The sequence below is a fragment of the Stegostoma tigrinum genome, chromosome 10, assembly GCF_030684315.1.
Source record: "Stegostoma tigrinum isolate sSteTig4 chromosome 10, sSteTig4.hap1, whole genome shotgun sequence".
Taxonomy (NCBI): Eukaryota; Metazoa; Chordata; class Chondrichthyes; order Orectolobiformes; family Stegostomatidae; genus Stegostoma; species Stegostoma tigrinum.
The window spans coordinates 37,779,426-37,797,945 of NC_081363.1; the positions used below are offsets into that span (position 1 = coordinate 37,779,426).

The 18,520-nt window shown below is 38.3% G+C and overlaps 2 protein-coding genes across 4 annotated transcripts in view; one reads left to right on the plus strand and one right to left on the minus strand.

Moving 5' to 3' along the window:
* degs2 (delta(4)-desaturase, sphingolipid 2) overlaps positions 1–5,791 on the plus strand; it is a 67,182-nt gene extending 61,391 nt beyond the window's left edge. Inside the window, exon 3 of the mRNA XM_048537194.2 lies at positions 3,724–5,791. Coding sequence (XP_048393151.2) covers positions 3,724–3,867 — 144 coding nt within the window. The 3' untranslated portion in view covers positions 3,868–5,791. The remainder of the gene's footprint in view (positions 1–3,723) is intronic.
* A 9,378-nt stretch (positions 5,792–15,169) lies between these two features.
* Positions 15,170–18,520, minus strand: part of LOC125455542 (ena/VASP-like protein) — a 273,330-nt gene continuing 269,979 nt past the window's right edge. For all 3 annotated transcript variants that reach the window (XM_059649104.1, XM_059649105.1, XM_059649103.1), the window contains 3 exons: positions 17,653–17,722; positions 17,424–17,481; positions 15,170–16,523 (listed from right to left, as the gene is read on the minus strand). In XM_059649104.1, coding sequence (XP_059505087.1) covers positions 16,486–16,523; positions 17,424–17,481; positions 17,653–17,722 — 166 coding nt within the window. In that variant the 3' untranslated portion in view covers positions 15,170–16,485. The remainder of the gene's footprint in view (positions 16,524–17,423; positions 17,482–17,652; positions 17,723–18,520) is intronic.

The following is an 18,520-nucleotide window of genomic DNA, read 5'->3' on the forward strand; positions in this document are numbered from 1 at the left end:
ATTGACAATCACCTGCCTAAAATATACAAAAACCATATAACTGAGTTTATCTGCTGAGTGTACAGAGTTGTACACATTCCATGGTTTTGTATGGAAGCAAACTGCAAGGTAGAAATAAGTGAATGCTTAGATTGAATAGCATTTCAATCTTGCACATCTGTCTTCAACAGTTTCCAACTGTTTCTGGCCCATGTTGAATTTCTGCCATTTGAATATTTAGGGCTAACAATGGAGTCAAATGGAGAAAATCCTCCACAATATGTTCCTCGCACTCTTGGAATAACTAGCAGAGAGCTGGTAGACAGCTAATTAGCATCAGCTGATAGAGCTCTGAATTCATTTGCATTTTGCAGCTGCTTTTTTTAAAATAGAAAACTCATATAAGCATTGGTACTATTGAGATTGAGGCTGCTCATTTGTGCTAATGACTCCTTCATGCAGGCTGTAACTCAAAGATGCATTCTGTTTCCTGGTAAAATGGTTAACTTTTATTTAGGCTCCCATCACAAATTACATCTCATAACAAATGTAGCCTATATGCAAATCAATGCAACATCATCCTGTTTCTCTGCCAGTTACACATGACTACACAATTATTAACATCTTTAATATCAGAAAAAGGAGCAGCATATTTAAGACCCAGGTGAGGAGGAATTTTTTCTCTGCGGGTAGTGAACCTGTGGAATTCTTTGCTGCACAGGCTGTTGAGATGGGTGGCTAAACCATTTCAAGGCTAGGATAGATTTTTAATCAGTAAGTGAATCAATGGTTATAGCAAAATGGCAGGATAGTGGAGTTGAGGATTATAGATGAGCCATGATATCATTGCATAGCAAAGTAAACTCAATGGGCCAAATAGCCGCCTTCTGTTCTTATGTCTTTATGGTCTTATTGTCTTACATATATTTTGTTACCGCTTCTTATTTTGCACTCATCAATCCAATTCGAAAGAATACCAAAGCAAAGGGAAAATGACTTTTACTCGGTATGAGAAGAGACAGTGCTGAATAGTTAGCAAGTGAATTCTGATTGGTATGGACTTTGCCATGGAGCATGCACCAGTTGAATAATGACAAACAGTTAACAGCCAAACTTTGTTTAAATTTTAAATCAGACAGTTGTTTCTGATTGGTGAGGGCTGGGAAATAAACCAGAAAATGGCTGAGCTTAACAGAACAAGTGACAGCTACTGTTGGCTCATTCCATGACAGCTCACAAAAAAAAGCCGATTACATTACAGATTTGAGAACTTGTTGCTAGTTGTTTTCTTCATATACTATTTTTATTCACCACTCCTATGAGAGACTGAAGAACAACTTATAGACTGAAAGATGCTAAGTAAAAGGTTACATCAGTAAATAAATGCTAGCTCAGCTAGCAATGTCCATGTTTGACAAATGAATTAAAACAGTAAATCTTGTAAAATTCATTTGACAGACATGCTCCTGATTTTGTATTTTTTAAACCACTTGTAGACTAGGCACTGCTATTGTCAACTTTGCAGCATCACGAACTACTTGCATGCCATAAAGTGGAGGAAGTAGAGAGGGCTAAACAATCCAACAAGCAACTGATCAGGTCTAAGCTCTGCAGTCCTGTCATATTCAGTTGTGAATGATAGACAATTAAGTAACTACCAGAAGGAGGAGGCTCCACAAAATATCCTCATTTTTAATGATGGCAGTGCCCAGTGCCTGAGTGCAAAAGGCAGGGCTGAAGCATTTGCAAGTATCTTCAGGTTGAAAAGCCCAACAACACAGATACCAGTCTCCAACAAATTTAGTTCTTTTTGTGTGAATTTTATTTTAAAAATTCACACACTGAGTGGATGAGGTTGTTGTTGGCTAAGCCACCATTTATTATTTGGGGGCAGCAAAGAATTAATCATGTTGCTATAGGTCTGTAGTCACATGTAGGCCAGACGAGGTAAGAATGGCAAATTTGCCTTCCTCAAAGGACATTTATGAAGCTGATGAGTTTTTAGGATGGATTTCTATTGACTTCAAGTTCCACCAATTGCTGTGGCGAGATGCGAATCCGTGTCCGCAGAATGTTTTCCTGGTAGTTCTGAACTGCTAGTCTAGTGACAATTCCACTAAACAATCGCTTTCCCTTGAACCATCAAGAAACTGCTGAAGGCTGATATTGAGAAACTGACAAAGGCATTGTATACAACAAAAATTATGTCCTGTTAATATAATAGTACTGAAGACTTGGGCTGCAGAGCTAATTGCAACCTAGTCAGGCCGTGTCGGTAGAGTTCAAACATTGGCATCTAACTGACAATACAGAAAATTGCCCAGGTGTGTTCTGTCCATCAAGCAGGACAAATCCGATTGGGCTAATTACTGCGCCATTAGCAATCTTGCAACTGTCAGCAAAGTGATAAAGGTATTGTTGCTATTGCTATCAAATGACACTTCCACAGTAATAACCTGAACACTGATGCCTAGTTTGGGTTCCACCAGGAACACACAGCTCTTGCTGCCTAGTAGTTTTGGTTAAGAAGTGTTGGAAGAAGAAATGCGAGTCACTGACATCAAGGCAGTATTTGACCAAGATTGGCTTTTGGGAGAGTTAGCAAAATTGAAGTCAGTGGAAATGGGAGAATCTTTCCACTAGTTGGAGTCGTATCTATCCCAAAGAAAGACCCTTATGTTTATTGTAAGCAACCATCTCAGTACCAGGATGCCAGTGAAGGAATTTGTTAGGATGATTTTACAACCCAAAGTTTGTCTATCATCTCCAATGAATGTTCGCAGTTTGCATGGATGAGTGTGACTGCAACAAAAGTCAAGAAGACTGACACTATCCAGGATAATCTGTTTAATTTGCACCTCATCCGCTAATTCAAATGTTCACTTTCTCCACGGAAAATTCACAGTTTCAGCAATGAATACTATGTACAACTTGCACTGCAACAAGTCACCAAGGCTGCTTCTAGTGCAAATTTCAAACTTGACATCGTTATCACCTGGCAGGTCAAGGGCAGTGGATAGATGGGGACAAGTTCTCTTCCAAGCCACAAAGGCATCACCTTTACTTGGAGCTATATCACCATTCCTTTACTGTTACTAGAAAGAAGTTCTGAAGTTCCCTTTCTAACAGAACTGTGGGAGGACCTGCACCGGATGGATTACTGAAGGTCAAAAAAGCAGCTCATCACTCCCTTCTCAAGGCCAATAAGTGCTGACCATACCAGCAATGGCAGTAGATTCGCCAACTTTAGGTACATTTAAGTCGTCATTGGATAAGCATATGGACGTATGAATAGTGTAGGTTAGACGGGCTTGAGATCAGTATGACAGGTCGGCACAACATCGAGGGCCGAAGGGCCTGTACTGTGTTGTAATGTTCTATGTTCAATGCCACATTCCCCGAAAGAATAAAAATGTTTGTGTGCTCAAAGACAAGTGCCTATTTGAAAAATTAGCAAAGAGCATTCAGTGTTGAATGGCCATTGATTCTAACTACTACCAAGGGAAAGTTTCCTTTCTTCATTTAGTCTAATTTAGAGATACAACTTTTTGTAATTGACAGTTTAATAAATTTGTTACACAGGGAGAAACTTTTACTTCTAAATGGTGGCATGGATCAATAAATAATTTTAATTATTTATCTGTTTGAAATGGCTCCAATCAAACACCAGCAAACTTTGACTGTCATTACACTTATAGTCTGAGCTCTGCAAACCTTGTTAATGCTCCTGTTCCTTTCCTTTAGGTAAAGCAGATTGCTCCTGAGTACTATGACAACCTGCCCCAACACACTTCCTGGGTGCGTGTGCTTTGGGACTTCGTTTTTGATGACAGCATTGGTCCTTACTCTAGGATTAAGAGGGAATGCAAGCTGGTGAAGGATGACTGAGAGATAAAAGAAATCTTGTGGTTCCTGGAAATCATTAACAAAATCCCTGAAAAGCTTGGAAAAAAAAGTACCAGGTTTGTTACCAACTGTAACGACAAAAGAGAAATCAACCATTAGATTCAAAGTGTTTACCAGCAGACCCTTTGTGCATTTCCTCCTTTTCTGTTTGTAAGCAAGACAACTGATCTGTGCCCCCAATCCTACAAAAAAAGTCAACATTAAATAAGATCAATAACAGAATTAAGTATGTAATTTTTAACATTGTTTTAAATTACATCTGAATACTTTATGATATATTTTAACATGATGGTTCATTGTATTTTGGATTAATATTAAATATGTATCTAAATTGAGTGTCAATGTGAATGGATTCTGAAATGAATCAGAATGAGATTCCCTCCATGAGGTCTCACTATGGTTAAGATCAGCCCCAACTCTGGGATCAGGCAGGATTTAAACTGCAGCATTGTTTTGAAGTGAAACTACTTGATAGCATCAACCCAGCTGTCGTATGAACATACCACTATATTGTATGTAGCTTGAGGAAGATAACAATTGTTACTAGGAAGCCAGTTTCAAAAGTTTTCCATTCATGCACAAACACAAACAGATGCTAATGTTGCTAGAATAAAGCTGCCAATGTCAAAAAATCTTTTATTGCTGTGATATTTAAAGCTTTTTTTCCACCTCACTTGAAATGCTTAAATCTGATAGAACACACAATACGCTCAGTTCAACTTGTTACACAAAAAAAAAAGCATGAAGGTGAGTAAAATCCATTTGTCTCAAGGTCCCAGTAACTCGAGCAGTAAACTAAGCTCCTGGTCCGTGAGAGTTAACCTCAAGGTTCGGTGTCGATCTTTGGAAATTGTGCTTACCAATAGTTCTGCGGCCCCTGCTGAAAAATTTATTTCATTGTAGTTAAAATCACTTGCGTGTACAATGTATTGAGAACATATAGCCATAGGTAGTTACCTCGTGAGATAAAATCCACTTCCAGTGACCTCTCTGTCGCCTGATTAATTTATCATACTTCCCCTTTGTTTTTGAATTAAGTTAAATCTCCCCCGCTAATGAGTATCCCAACTTTACAGCTGTTACGTATGCTGTGACCAATTGGAAAAATTCTAAATGTCATTAGTTTCCGATGGTCGCATACATCAGCACCCGCCGACTGGAATGAATTATCCAGTAACCACTCCCATGCAAAACAGATGTTCATGCCTCTGCTCCATTGTAGATTTCCTAATGAGCTAGTGAGTGAGTGTGGAGATTGTGATGCAGCTGTTCTTCAAAGGACCCATAGAACAGAAGAGAAACCTGATAGATAATTGCAATAACATTGTGTTGGAAGACATAGCATAAAGTACATAATCAGAATCACCTAATGCCCCAGGCCTTTTGCTGCTATGAACCAAATCAGAACTGTCCTGACCCAACTGTGTTTGCACAGACTGATAAAATCAGTTTTCAATGAAGCAACTACACTCAATTTTTTCACTACTAATGGAAGTATGGATGTATTTAAATAATGATATTTTCTTTGTAGAGTGTTTGAATATGCCTACATATACATATATATGAAGCATCAGCTTAAAAAGAAAAGCAGACCAATTTGTGTACATAGTATTATCTCATTTCATTTGTTGTTCAGACATTTAGTTTAGCAACTGAAGCATCGATGGATATAATCCAAATGACACTGCTTCAACCATTAGCCTGTTTTGGGCACATTCTTTGTTTCTTTCCAGTTCTGACTACATTAAACAATGATCGCACTTCAACATACTTTGTTGCCACTTTGAGATATTCTGATGTTGTGAAATGTACTATATAAATTTAACTATTTCTTTTCCTTGATTGCACTACTTTGATTCTTACTTCATGGAGTCTGAATGTTGCCTATTGCTTTAAATAAAGAGCAAAAAGTATAATTTGTGGCATGATTCTTTATACTCTGTCACATTTACAGTCAAATCATCTTTGATAAGAGGTTGAGCAAATATGGAAAAAGATCTCTGTCTTAAGTAATGAGATTGTAAGGCATGAAGACTAAAAGAATTCTTCACAAATTACTGCTGGAGGGCAAAAAGAAAAGAATATTGAATTTTTTTTCCAAATTGCCTTATGTTCTGTGACTATTGGACCTGCCTGGCAAAAGCAGGTTGGTTCAAATCCCAGGTTTGACTCCTGCTTTGGCAAGGATTTAGGTATTCTGTACAGCTGTGCAGAATTATGTGTATATGTAACACTTCTCACAAAGGAAGGAAACATTCTCTGTGGAACGTCTCCCTGTCAGTTAATATGGAGAAACATCATTGGCAGCCATGAAATCTGTGACCTGAATTACTCTGAACAGATGGGAATGAGGAATTACCAGGGGTACACATAAAATGCCTCCCCTTCTGTAATAAGAGCTGTGTGTTACCTTTTGTGTGTGCATTAATTCCTTTCCTGTTATATTTTAATACAGCAATTAACATGCAAGCAATTTAAATCTAAATGTTTAACTCCTTTCTGAATAAAAGGAGAAGCGACTAATACAATGCAATAACCAGTATATCAGTGACAATGCAATGAGGAAATTAAACACCATGGGGTAAATTATGACTAATTACGTAATAGAGAACAACACCCTCACAAATGAAACTATTTGAATATTGCTTGTCAAGTGTTTCAAACTCCTTAGAGACATTCAATTATAACAATATTATGGTTAACAAATCCATTAGAGGTTTTTGAAATTGTAGCTAGCCAATAAGTATAGTGTGTTGGATTTTCAAAAAAAAAATCATTTGATTTTGCATGAGGTTATCGCACGAAATTAGAGCTTATGGTCTGGATGTGCATCAAGGCTTGGTTGATGGACAAATTGAGAGTTGGAATAAATGAGTTATTTTTCATTGACAGACTGTGGGTAGTGGAATACCAGATGAATCAATGCTAGGACCTCAAAATTTACAATCTATATCAATAACTTAGATGAGGGAATTAAATGTAATGCTTGCTGATGGTTCAAAGTAAGGTGGGAGGTATGTTGTGAGAGGGTGCAAAGATTTAGGAAAAAGATTTAAGCAGATGAAGCGAATGGTGAAAGATTGGAAATGCTGGTATTGGAGGGTCTGGAAATTCTTGTATATGAATTACATTGGCAAAGCAAGTATACCTTTTATTTCAAAGAAATAGAGTAGAAGAGTAAATTTCAATTATAAAGGCTTTTCAATTGGCATTCAGTTATGGTCTCTTTACTGAAGAAACAATATGAAAAGAGGGTACACAAATGTTCATTAGATTCATTTCTGGGTGTCTGGACTGAGAGCAATGTCAAATGAGGAGACATTGAGAAAAATTGGCACACAAAGAAAAGCCAGTATTTTAGTCAAGTAGTAAAGCAACAAAGAGTTTTGCGTTAGATGCGATCATCACTGGTTGTCAATAAGTATATAACATTGCTAAAATAAATTTATTTGCTGCAATGATTACTTTTCAAAGATTAAACTGAAAAGTCATAACCCAACCTGTTTGAAATCAAATATATAATTTTTAAACTCTTGCAACAGGAATGAAAATGTTATTTTTAATGTAGCATCATCGCCTGAATGAATCTGGATAAAGCTGAGGCAATTCTTTGATCTGGTTTTATTGAGATGTGTGAATCTCAGGCAGACCATGAGTTGGAACATTCCAAATTAGTGAAACCAAAAATTCACCAAGTTGGCCAGCAGTGAGATTGTGGAAGAAGTGTTCTGCTCTTCTAGTGAAAGCAGACTATTTTTTAAAAAAGTCTTCTTTGAGTGAATTGTTTGAAAATTTCAGTTGCCCATAACAAATATTTGAGATCCATGCAAGCACTATGTCTAAGAACTATTCTGTTTTGCATAAACAGTTTTTAAAAGTTAACATAATGTCAGGATATCTTTCTAATACTTCTTGTGGAAACAATATAACTTAGTGCTTGATGTGCTTCTGTGTCTTTTTGAAAAATTTAAAATGAAAATTGAATATGAAATAAAATTGAGCATAAATTATTTGTGAAATTGTTTATTAAATATGGAGTACCTGTATGGTATTGTTTATTAAATATGGGGCACCTGTAGAACTCCATCCCTCTTCAGGCAGTTAAGGTATGGTTCTCGTGTTGCAGTGGTCACATCCCTAACTCTAAACTAGGAATCCTGGGTTCAAATACCACCTGCTGCAGTGGTGTATTGTAATATCTTTAAGCAGGCTGATAAGGAAAACAAAAAGGGTATCTTAAGGATCTTTAACATCCACCTGAGATGATGATAAGACATTGGCTTAACATGACATCTGAAAGATGGCACCTCCTGAGAGTACAGTCATCCCTCAGAATACTGCATTGAAATGTCAGTCCAGAACATGTGCTTTTTGTGAGTTTTTAGCCCACAACTTTCTAATTCAGTGACAAGAACATTAGCACTGAGCCATGATGAGTGATAGTAAGCCATTTTTATCTTTGTGCAAAGGAGCCAGGGAGGTGAGATTTGTGGGGTTGCGGGTGTGTGAGCTTGTGGGGGGGCGGTGATCGTTGGTGAGTTGTTGAAGGATATATGCTCAGTGCTTTCTATATTATCAAGGCACATTTACAAATTCACAGCTATGGCTAATCAGATGTAATTCAGATCTGCCAGACCCGTTGAGTTTCTTCAGCATTTTCTGCATTTTTTTGTTTCAAATTTCCACGATCCACAGTTCTTTGTTTTATCTGAGTATTTGAATTTACAGCCTTGACTAACTTTCCACTTCTTTACTCAGTGAGTCCGAGTGGCCCTTTCATTATGTTTTCTCAGATTTGCTAGTATAACAGGCTAGGATGAAAATTGGAGCCTTTGTGGTTGATGTGACTCAGCTACTTGCTGCTAAGCGATTTGGAAATCTGTACATTATTTCAAACAAATACATACATTTACCAACGGTGCTCATTTGTACAATGTCATAAGTAACAATGACTTTTTATGCTGTCAATATTCTAGTAACACAGGTTTCATGCGCATAAATCCTCTTTTATTTATAGCTAAACAGTTCTTATTTGTCTGCAATAAACCTGCGAGGCATTCATGTAGACACCAGAAAAACAAAGTGCAAAACAAAACAAAGCCAGGTGCTTGTTGCCTAGAGATGAGATCTAGTTCCATGACCCCCCCCAAAATAAATGGCTGGATTCTTGTGTGCAATGTTACTGTACTCAAAGAGACACACCAAACTTTAATGATGGCTATCAAATACCAAAACTATAAGTTGCTCGACAAAGCATACAGGTAAGAACAAAGTGAACAATCTTTAATTGTATCAAAGTTCATTAAAAATGTCTTTACATCAGTATAAAATATGACAGAGGAATATCTGAAAGCAAATAGTATGTGCCAGGTGTCACCTGCTTCATATGTCAGCTGATCTGCTGTTACCTAGAGAAGGAACAGAACTGCAGATAAGCACCTGAGTCATCGGCACCATCAATGTTAGCAACAGTAAAGATTGTTACTTTATTCAAAACGTAGTTATCATCAGAAGTCCTTTAGCCTGGAAGTGGTAACTGAATATTGTATGTTCCTGAGCTTGTTTGGCTGAGCTTTTCTGGAATAATCTGTTGTCTTCAGTTACGGCAAATGTAAACTGTGTACATGGGATTATTAATATAGTGTAAAAAAGGAAAAAGGGAAGATTTGCATTTATAAAGTGCTCTTTAGAACCTTAATGCATCCCAAAGTTGTTTACAATTGAGGAGATACACCCATAGCTTAATCCTTGGTGTACCGTGGAAAACGTGACATCTCATTTGCTTATAGCAAGCACCTACAAAGAGGAATAATGGTAAGAAATACAAATAAAAACCTGGTAATCTGGCTCTATTGATTGAGGCTTAGTACCCTGGGATCTTCTGTGTCAAAAAAAACCTTCTTCTTCGGGGTCAAATTATGATGTCTTTTTGTTTGGAGACCTGCCTCTAAATAATTGTATAGATGTGTGCACAGCTCCACTCTCTAACGGCTATTCTTGCCTCTAACTTGGAAATTTGTTGACTTGAAAAAGACCCTGCAATAAGTTCATAAAATGCTAAGGACATCTCACCGGACACTGAAACACTGTTAAATGTATCTTTAGTAACCTATTCAGACATGTTATATTATACCCCTTGAGCAGGTGAAACTTGAATCCAAGCCTCCTGGTTCAAAGTTAGGAACACTACTACTGCGCCACAAACCCAGCCATGTAACAGGTCTGGAATTGCAAGCTATACAAGTTAAAGACTGAATGATATGAAAGAGCTGCCTTACTATTTGTCGCTAGTGCACGCCAAAGTCAGATTGGAAATTGACTTTTGATTTATATTGCCATTTTTACATTAGTGCAACAAGTGATGTGGAAGTTACAGAAACAAAATAACATAACTACAGTACAGCACCAAAACAGACATTATGACTAACTAAGGGAGATGCGACGAATGACGCATTTCTTCAAAACATCAATTTTTTATATGTAACTTTCTTAAAAATGGACTAATGGCTTAAAATGTTTGTTTGCTTCAAATGTAGTTTTCTTTGACACTGCCTTTACCACTACCTAGATAAGTGACCATTCCCATGTGTGCAGCTTAAGGTAATGAACCAGAATTGAAGGCTGCAGCTGTTGTTTTTGTGGTTCTAGCTTCTGAACCTTGTGTCTATTACACTGGAAACAAAAGATGAAGCTGTTCTTATACTAGCCTGCATCAATTACCATCAGGAGATATAAACAGCTGGGAGATATAGGCTTAATATTTACACTTATGTGAAAACGTAGCTTTAGTTTGAAAGCCTGAGTCTGGTTATCAATGCCCATCTCTAAATATGCTGGTAATCATATTAGGAACTCTGAAATGTTCTATTTCAAAGATGTATATTGGAATTAATTGAAAGTAAGTTTTCTGTGTTACCTGCAATTGCTGAACGTCAGATCTTCATATATTAATATACATGCTGCAGTAGACCTTCGAGCACAATGAAACTGAGTCGAAGAGCATAGATCATGAAACTGTATGAAACATTCTAGCATTCACGCCATATTTAAATTGCAGCTGTACACCAACATGCTGCAAGCCTGGAATTGCCCTTCACAGTGTGATGCTGCACAATTCCAAAGGAGATGGCAGACAGAGCTTTGCTCACAGGTACCTGGAGGTAATGGAGAATGCACTAGTGGAAAGGAGGGTCATCATCTTTCCCTAGGACCACCAGAGGAGACCATGGCATCAGAACCTGCCAGTCTGGTCTGAACTTGCCTTTTGGCATCTGACACTGGAGGTAAGTGCAACAATGCTACAAAAACGCTTTTGTGTTTTTCAAGGGTAAGTGCCACAACATTTTCTAGGCTCTCTCATACGCTCTCTAACTCTACCACTGCACTCACTTCCTTGCAAGGCACACTATTGCATGCGTCCTCTTCTCTCAACTGCTTTCACCCATCCAATCCATTCAAACTACTAGCCTTTCCTGAGATAGTAGGAACTGCAGATGCTGGAGAATCTGAGATAACAAGGTGTAGACCTGGATGAACACAGCAGGCCAAGCAGCATCAGCAGCATTTCTGAAGAAGGGTATAGGCCCGAAATGTCAGCCTTCCTGCTCCTCTGATGCTGCTTGGAGTGTTATGTTCATCTAGCTCTATACCTTGTAATCTCCACTAACCTTTCGAGTCCTCTGCATTCCTTATTGATTTACTTAGGATACCTCAGGACCTTTCCTGCTCCTCCTCCAACACCAAGAGCTTGTCCAACCGTTTTCATGTCACTGAATTTCTCTAAGGCAGGGGAACATGGAGGATTCAAGAAAAAGAGGGTCATGGAAAGTCTCTATATGGGACATAACGGGATCAATGAATACAGTACAAGCCACGTCACATGAGTACAGTAGGAGATTGTAAGTGCTTTATGATTACTGATAGTTTGTCTTCCTGGTCTAAATCAAGCATGAGGTTTCATTAAATGTAAGATCATGCTAACAAATACTTACAGTTTAAGGGGAGAGAAAATCAGTTCCATGCCTTTGCGCAGCCTATGAGGCTTCAGATTATTTTTGCAAATTGTGGCTTCAGGTGACACATTTAAGTTCTGCTTCTGCTTCTGAGAGATGCCTACAGTCAATCTGTAATGACCAATGACATGGTCAAGATTTGTATCCCACACAGTTGGACACTGCATGCAGGATGCTATGATCACAGATGACTTCAACCTGGACTATGAAAAGGACCTGATCAATGAAATTGCCCTTGAAGGGTTACTCATTGTTCACAAGTAGAGCCCAAAAGCACTTAGGGAATAAAACACATTGACCTTTACCACCCAGGTGTGATTGCAGCCATTTTCCTTTTGCAGAATGCATTTATGAGTCACATGAAGATGGAAGTCAATGCGGGTTACACTTGGTCGAACAAGTCTCAGGCTCAACATGGTATTCCAAAGCCATCCCTCAACCTCCATGTTCATTTCTTAATGGCACTCCCTGTTCAGCTCATCAGAACTGAGCTTTCAAATGTTCCTACACAACTTTCATGACATTGACTTACAACCTCATTCCCTGAGCCCCAGGCCCTCAGCTTAGTCACACCAAACATCATGCTGCACTGTTCTCTTTCTGAAGCCAGGGTGATGACCATTAATGAGCCTCCCCATCCTGCAGTAACTCATGTCCTCTAATGTGCTGTCATCTCCCCAATGTTTACATGTTGAAAACTCCCCTTCACAATTATTGCATCCTAGCATTCAATCCCCAGAAAAGAATTCCCCATTTCCCTAACAGAGCAGTTGTTCCTGATAACTCTTTCTTAACTTTCAATGAGCAGACCTTAGGACGGACTGTGTCACACCCTTTTGACCAATTTGGAAGGACACAGATGACTAATGATGGACTAGTCTTTTGACTGAGGTCTGCGTTGTTTCTTCACTGACTTCGCACTACCCTCAGCCTGGTTGCACTGTGGCTGCAGAACTGACTGTGGCCCACTTCCTGCACCGCAGTAAATCAGATCCCTTGACCCTGACCATTCCAAGTGGCCAACTGACCATGCCCAAGCCTGTGGATAGTGGGAACTACCATTGACTAACTGTGCTGGGACGCCCTGACTCAAAATTGTTGTCTTTGACCCTAGTGAGGACTAATCTTCTTAATACAGGGCCATTTGGTTGAAGCATATGCCATGTGTTTGCCTCATATACTCTTGTTATGTTGTGGGAGTGGCAGATTGATGTAGCAGGATGCCATGCAGTAACTGCTAACAACCATGACAAAATGCCTGGCTTTGTGTATATGCAAAAAAGCAAATTAAGACAGACGTGCTTTGGGTCTTTAAGCTCTGATTGAGGGGCCAAAGTGAAATAAGGTAAGGTAGAGATGGCACAAGCATCTAAACAAGTGCAAGTCAGTGAGCACTTAGACGGCAAGCAGGGAGCCTGAGATGCAGCCTAGTGGAATCCATGAGACGGATGTCAGTCCCTACATGCAAAGTGTCATGGAAGCAGCATTCCAATAGGCAGTGTCATGCTCAAAAGTGCAGCATCGAGGTGCAGAACCTTCTTGCGAGTAGATGTGTGTGGTCACAGCCTGTGGAGCATGCTGTGAGATGTTGGTGACTCTGCTGCCATGATGGAAGGCTGGAGGAACAAGCAGTGAGTCAGAGGCACCAGGTCCCGGTTCTGACTTACATGTTGCTGCCTAGTAACCATCCCACGAGTGGTAACATGGAAAAATACAAGAAAATGAGATGATATTAGCTAAGAATGAGGTGTTAATGATGCAAACGAAGCTGTCACTTCTCACAAGTGAGATTCTCATCCTGATGTTCAATACTTGGTTGGAGTATGGGACTTCTTGATGCTGAGAATCTCCTTATTACCTACCCCACACAGTTTTCTCTTACCACAGCTTTCTTATGAATACTGATGTTGGTCAAGGGCAGAGAAGATTCTGTTCATGGGAATAACTCAATGATAGCTTGTATTTATATAATGCATTAACATAGTGCACTTCTCAAAGTACTTCACAAAAGTATTATCAAACAAAATTTGATGCTAAGGCACAAAAAGAGATAATTAGGTATAATTTATCCACGCTGGCTAAATACCTTAAAGTTGTCAAAAGAAGCCCTAGAGAAATTAATGGATGCTCTGAGGATCATTGCTACTGAGGGATAGCAATGAACTGTTATTTGGTGGCATGCATTAATCAGGACTAACCAGCATGGCAGCATGGTTTTGCTAAATGTGTGCCTTACTGACATAACTATTTGAGGAACTAACAAGGAGGATTGACAAGGGTGATGCAGTGGATCTTGTCTATGTGGATTGTGGTAAAGCAAGATCCCACATGACAGACTGGTCAGAAACAATAAAGCCCATGGGATTCAAGTGAATATGGTGAGTTGGATCAAACATTGGATCAGCAACATAAAACAAAGTGTAATGGTTGACAGATACCTTTGCAAATGCACATTTGTTTCCAATGATGATCCAAAGGGTTCAGTGCTGGGTCCCTCGCTGTTTATGGCATCTATTAACAAATTGAATATGGGAGACATAATTGGGAAATTTGTAGTTGATATAAAATCCAACCTTTTGGATCATATATTGCCAAAAGGACAATGGACAATTTACACTTAGGGAAATATGCAGCCCTCCCTTACCGCAGAGCACAGTGGAAGTAAACTCAGCAATGTTGTTCTGAAGCCCAGAGCATCTGCACTCTCACTCTCTCCCCTTCAGATACAAAATGTAATTAATCATCCTAAAAGCATTGTTTGCCTGGATCTTATTTGACTAAATACGTCACTATGTTGCGGGCTTAGCACACCTTTTTATGGCAGGTAAATGTGTGCTACGGGATAGGGCATCGAAGATCTGGAAAAAATCAAAAGCAGAACCAAAAACCTTTTAAAACCTGGTCCAGGAGTCCAGGTTTTCAGCAAATCCAATTGAACATAATAATAAAAAAGGTTTTCATGAAATAGGTCTCAAATTTCTCGCTTTAATTTCATCTTCATTTTTATTCTGCCTGTTCGCCATTTCATCACTGCTCTGGCTGGTTCAATTACTCTTCATCTTCTGCCAGCTCTCTACTGGCTCTGGTGTTTCCCAACTCACCAACAAACCCAGTACATTGTTCTCATTACTGTGAGATTATAATAGTTACAGCTGCTGATGCTGCTCTGTCTAAATCTTAACAGGAGTCAAAAGATCATATCATAACAAACTAACATTTTTTGTGCATTGTTGAATTTGAGAGACTAAGAGGATCCACCACAACGTTATAGCTTGTTTTGAATGTTTAATTTATAATAGTGAGGGATTATTAAAACACAGTAATCTAGAAAAATGACATTAAACAGGTTCAATTATGAGCTGAAATATGATCAGTTTTAAAGATGGTACTTTGGATTTTGAACATGTTTTGCAGATATAACGAATTTGTTCAAAATCCAGTAGATCTTGAACTTGCATCAGTTGCATTACAGTGTGCCATCTGGTGTGTACAATTTAAAGTGCAGCTGAACCTTCCCACTTCAGTAACTTAATTTACCATATTTGAAACAACACAGATGTCTATTTTATAAACTTTGGGGCTTAACACAGATCTTCCTATCCATATGAAAATGCTCAGCATTCAATTAATGCTGAAACAGTCCCCAGAATAACATAATTGTTGGCAATCAACACGAAGCTGTCCAATTAAATTCGGCACATACATACATACACAGTTGCACTTAAGTTTTTTTTTATGGCATAGGACCAAGTTGACAGCAAACTCTGTGGAATAAGGGAGACATTTAACAGTTCTAGCTCCATTAAGAATTTGGTTAATCTAATTCTAGTGAATAGTTTGTGAGATGCTATTTACCTGGAAATACTTTTGAGCATTCCGAAGTCAATGAGACATCTCTATAGATCATGGAGATTGGTACATGGAACATTTCTACTAACTATAATTAATTTGAATATTCTTATATCACCTGCATTCTACCATGAACATAGACAATTTGCATTGATGTACTTTGTTTTAATAACGTTTGAAAGATTTGTTAAGAAATCAGTTACCATTGTCATATCACAACTTTTACAAGTTTCTGCCTTTTCACTGATGCTACAAGGATCTCTTTGTTGGCAACAATTTTCAAAACAGAGTCAAAAATACTGTGGTAACATCTTAAGGTAGAAAGAACAACTTATTCATCTACTAAAAGCAAAATGTGTTGTGTGTGTCTGTGTTGAAGCTCTTCTCTAAAAACAGAATCTAGAAATAATGTAAACCTTTAAATAAGCTAATAAAAAATTACAAAGGCTAACATAAAACAGATGTGCAATGTTTTTTTGAAAAACCTAGAAAATAAGATCCACAAGTATTGAAAGTTTTTTTTGTTGTTTTGGAGAATTAAGACTTTTCATGTGAAGCAGATCCAAGGCAGTAAGCAGCAGAGCATATTGAGTCCACTAATCAACGAAGGGTTTAAAAGCGACCGTGACATTCAGTGCATAGCTTCTCTCATAGTCATCTTCCACACAATACCCCACACAGCTGTCTCAACTTCCCCGATTCCTTTCCGAACATCCCATGTTCCAGAGTGCAAAATGCATTACGTTGTACTGATTCTGCTCAGTTCTTCTCTAATGGCTAAAGCACAGAGAGAGGTAATGTTAATAGGAAAATGAATATAATATTATACTGTTCAAATAGCTATAGACAATGAAATAATACTTAATATTATCATTCAGTGTAGTTCAGCAGCTGAGTCTTATATTCAAATCTCTTAAGGTTATGCAGAAGCACCCATACATTCTGGATGAAACATTTACACCAGACCAAGGCTTTTTTAAAAAAAAGTTGAAAGAAACCTTTGTGGGCAAACTACATAAATCTAAACATATTTAAGATACCTGTCACTTGAATGGACCAAAAAAGCATTGTAACGGCGAAGGTGAATTATTTTGAAATTTGGAAAACAGGAGGTTCAGTTCTCTGCTGTTCCACTAAGGGGCAGTGGTGACCTACCAGAGTTTTTTTTAATAAAAAAGCATGGAAGAGGCAATTTAGTTACAGGACGTCCCTGATTTATAGACATCTGAGTTACAAATGCTCGTACTTATGAACGCGATCCCATACAGGCAATTTAAAAGAGCCGACATATGAACATTTCCTGTACTTATGAACAGCTGCTTTCCATTGTCCTGCATTGTGTTCCTATTTGGGAACAAATTGATTTGTGAACAGACTCCAGAACAGAACCTGTTCGCAATCCAGAGACCGCCCATACTAATATACAGTCACTGTACATAGTTTTCATTTAAAGTACGTATCTTAGATCCCTGTTGAGGGCCAGTCAATCATTTAGTTCTAGAATTTTAGATAAGTTTTGTAAATGATGGTAATTCAAATTAAGTTTGATCCAGTTAGGAGGGTAACTAATTGCAAGAGGCTATTAAAACTTCTTAAAGAAAAAGAGCACATTGTGGGACCTGATCCCTCAAACTTTGGGATTTCACTGCTTATCATAGTCAACAAAATAGTGCCTACCATCAATAATCTCTTCCTTCACCTTGTGCAGTTCCTTTACGACTTCCTCCAGTATTTCCTGTTGAGTTTAAATTATAAAAATGCAAGACAGTTTATACAAGGTGCAGGAAGGAGACCTCGTTACATATTTTAACTGAGCAGGTCAAAACAAGACTTGTTATTACTCTGAAGATTAAACTCCATTATTGGAAACATTTCATATTTGATAGCATCTCTGGTTCAGCCATACCTGCTTCAATCGATCAAAATCTAAGGCATCCGTGACCACGTCATTACTGGCGCTACTTCCTGGTTTCAGCCTATAGGGTAGGGAATTAATGAAAGAAATTAAGTTTGGGTTCTGGTGCTAGTCACATCTGAAGTACTGAAAGTCTATGCAGCAGCAAAAGGAACCAGATTAGCATTCTTAAAGGGAAGGCAAGACAAGGCAGCTTTATTATCTAGTCCTCCTTGAAACTAATATTTACATTTCAATAGCATGGATGTAACAGTGCCACTTGGCATGATGTCCTGTGTACACTGCAGACTAATCTGGGACTGCAGGGGTCCTCTTTACACACAATCTTTCCATCTGTCCTGTAAAAAGAGTGAATGGAAATCCATTCCCCCATTGCCACCCAATTTTGAAAGCCAAAGTGTGAATGCTATAATTAACTGCTTCATCTGTTCAATATGCACATTTTGGTTTGAATACATTTCCCACCGACAAAGGGGAGTTTTAGAAACAGGGCAAGAAGGCTCTAAGGAGAAAAAGACCTGAAAATAGTAAATGTATTAAAGGTGTTGAAGTGTTTTGCATCAGCATGACACTGTTATTTGTTTGAATCCCACAAATAGTGCTGGCAATACTTAATTATTTAAGGTAGACACTAACTTCCTTACTGAAGACAATTGCCATTCTGTTCGTATAGTATTCTGGGTCTCATAGCAGACAATAATTGATAGGTCATGTTTCCATTTTAAATTCTCATGGTCATGGTTATAGTGAAATCTGTCTATGTGCACTTGACATACTATAATTATGCTGTGAAGGAGCTTTAGTGGTGGGAAGGAGGTCATAATTACAGTGTCACATGTTTAACATAGGCAGTTTCTAT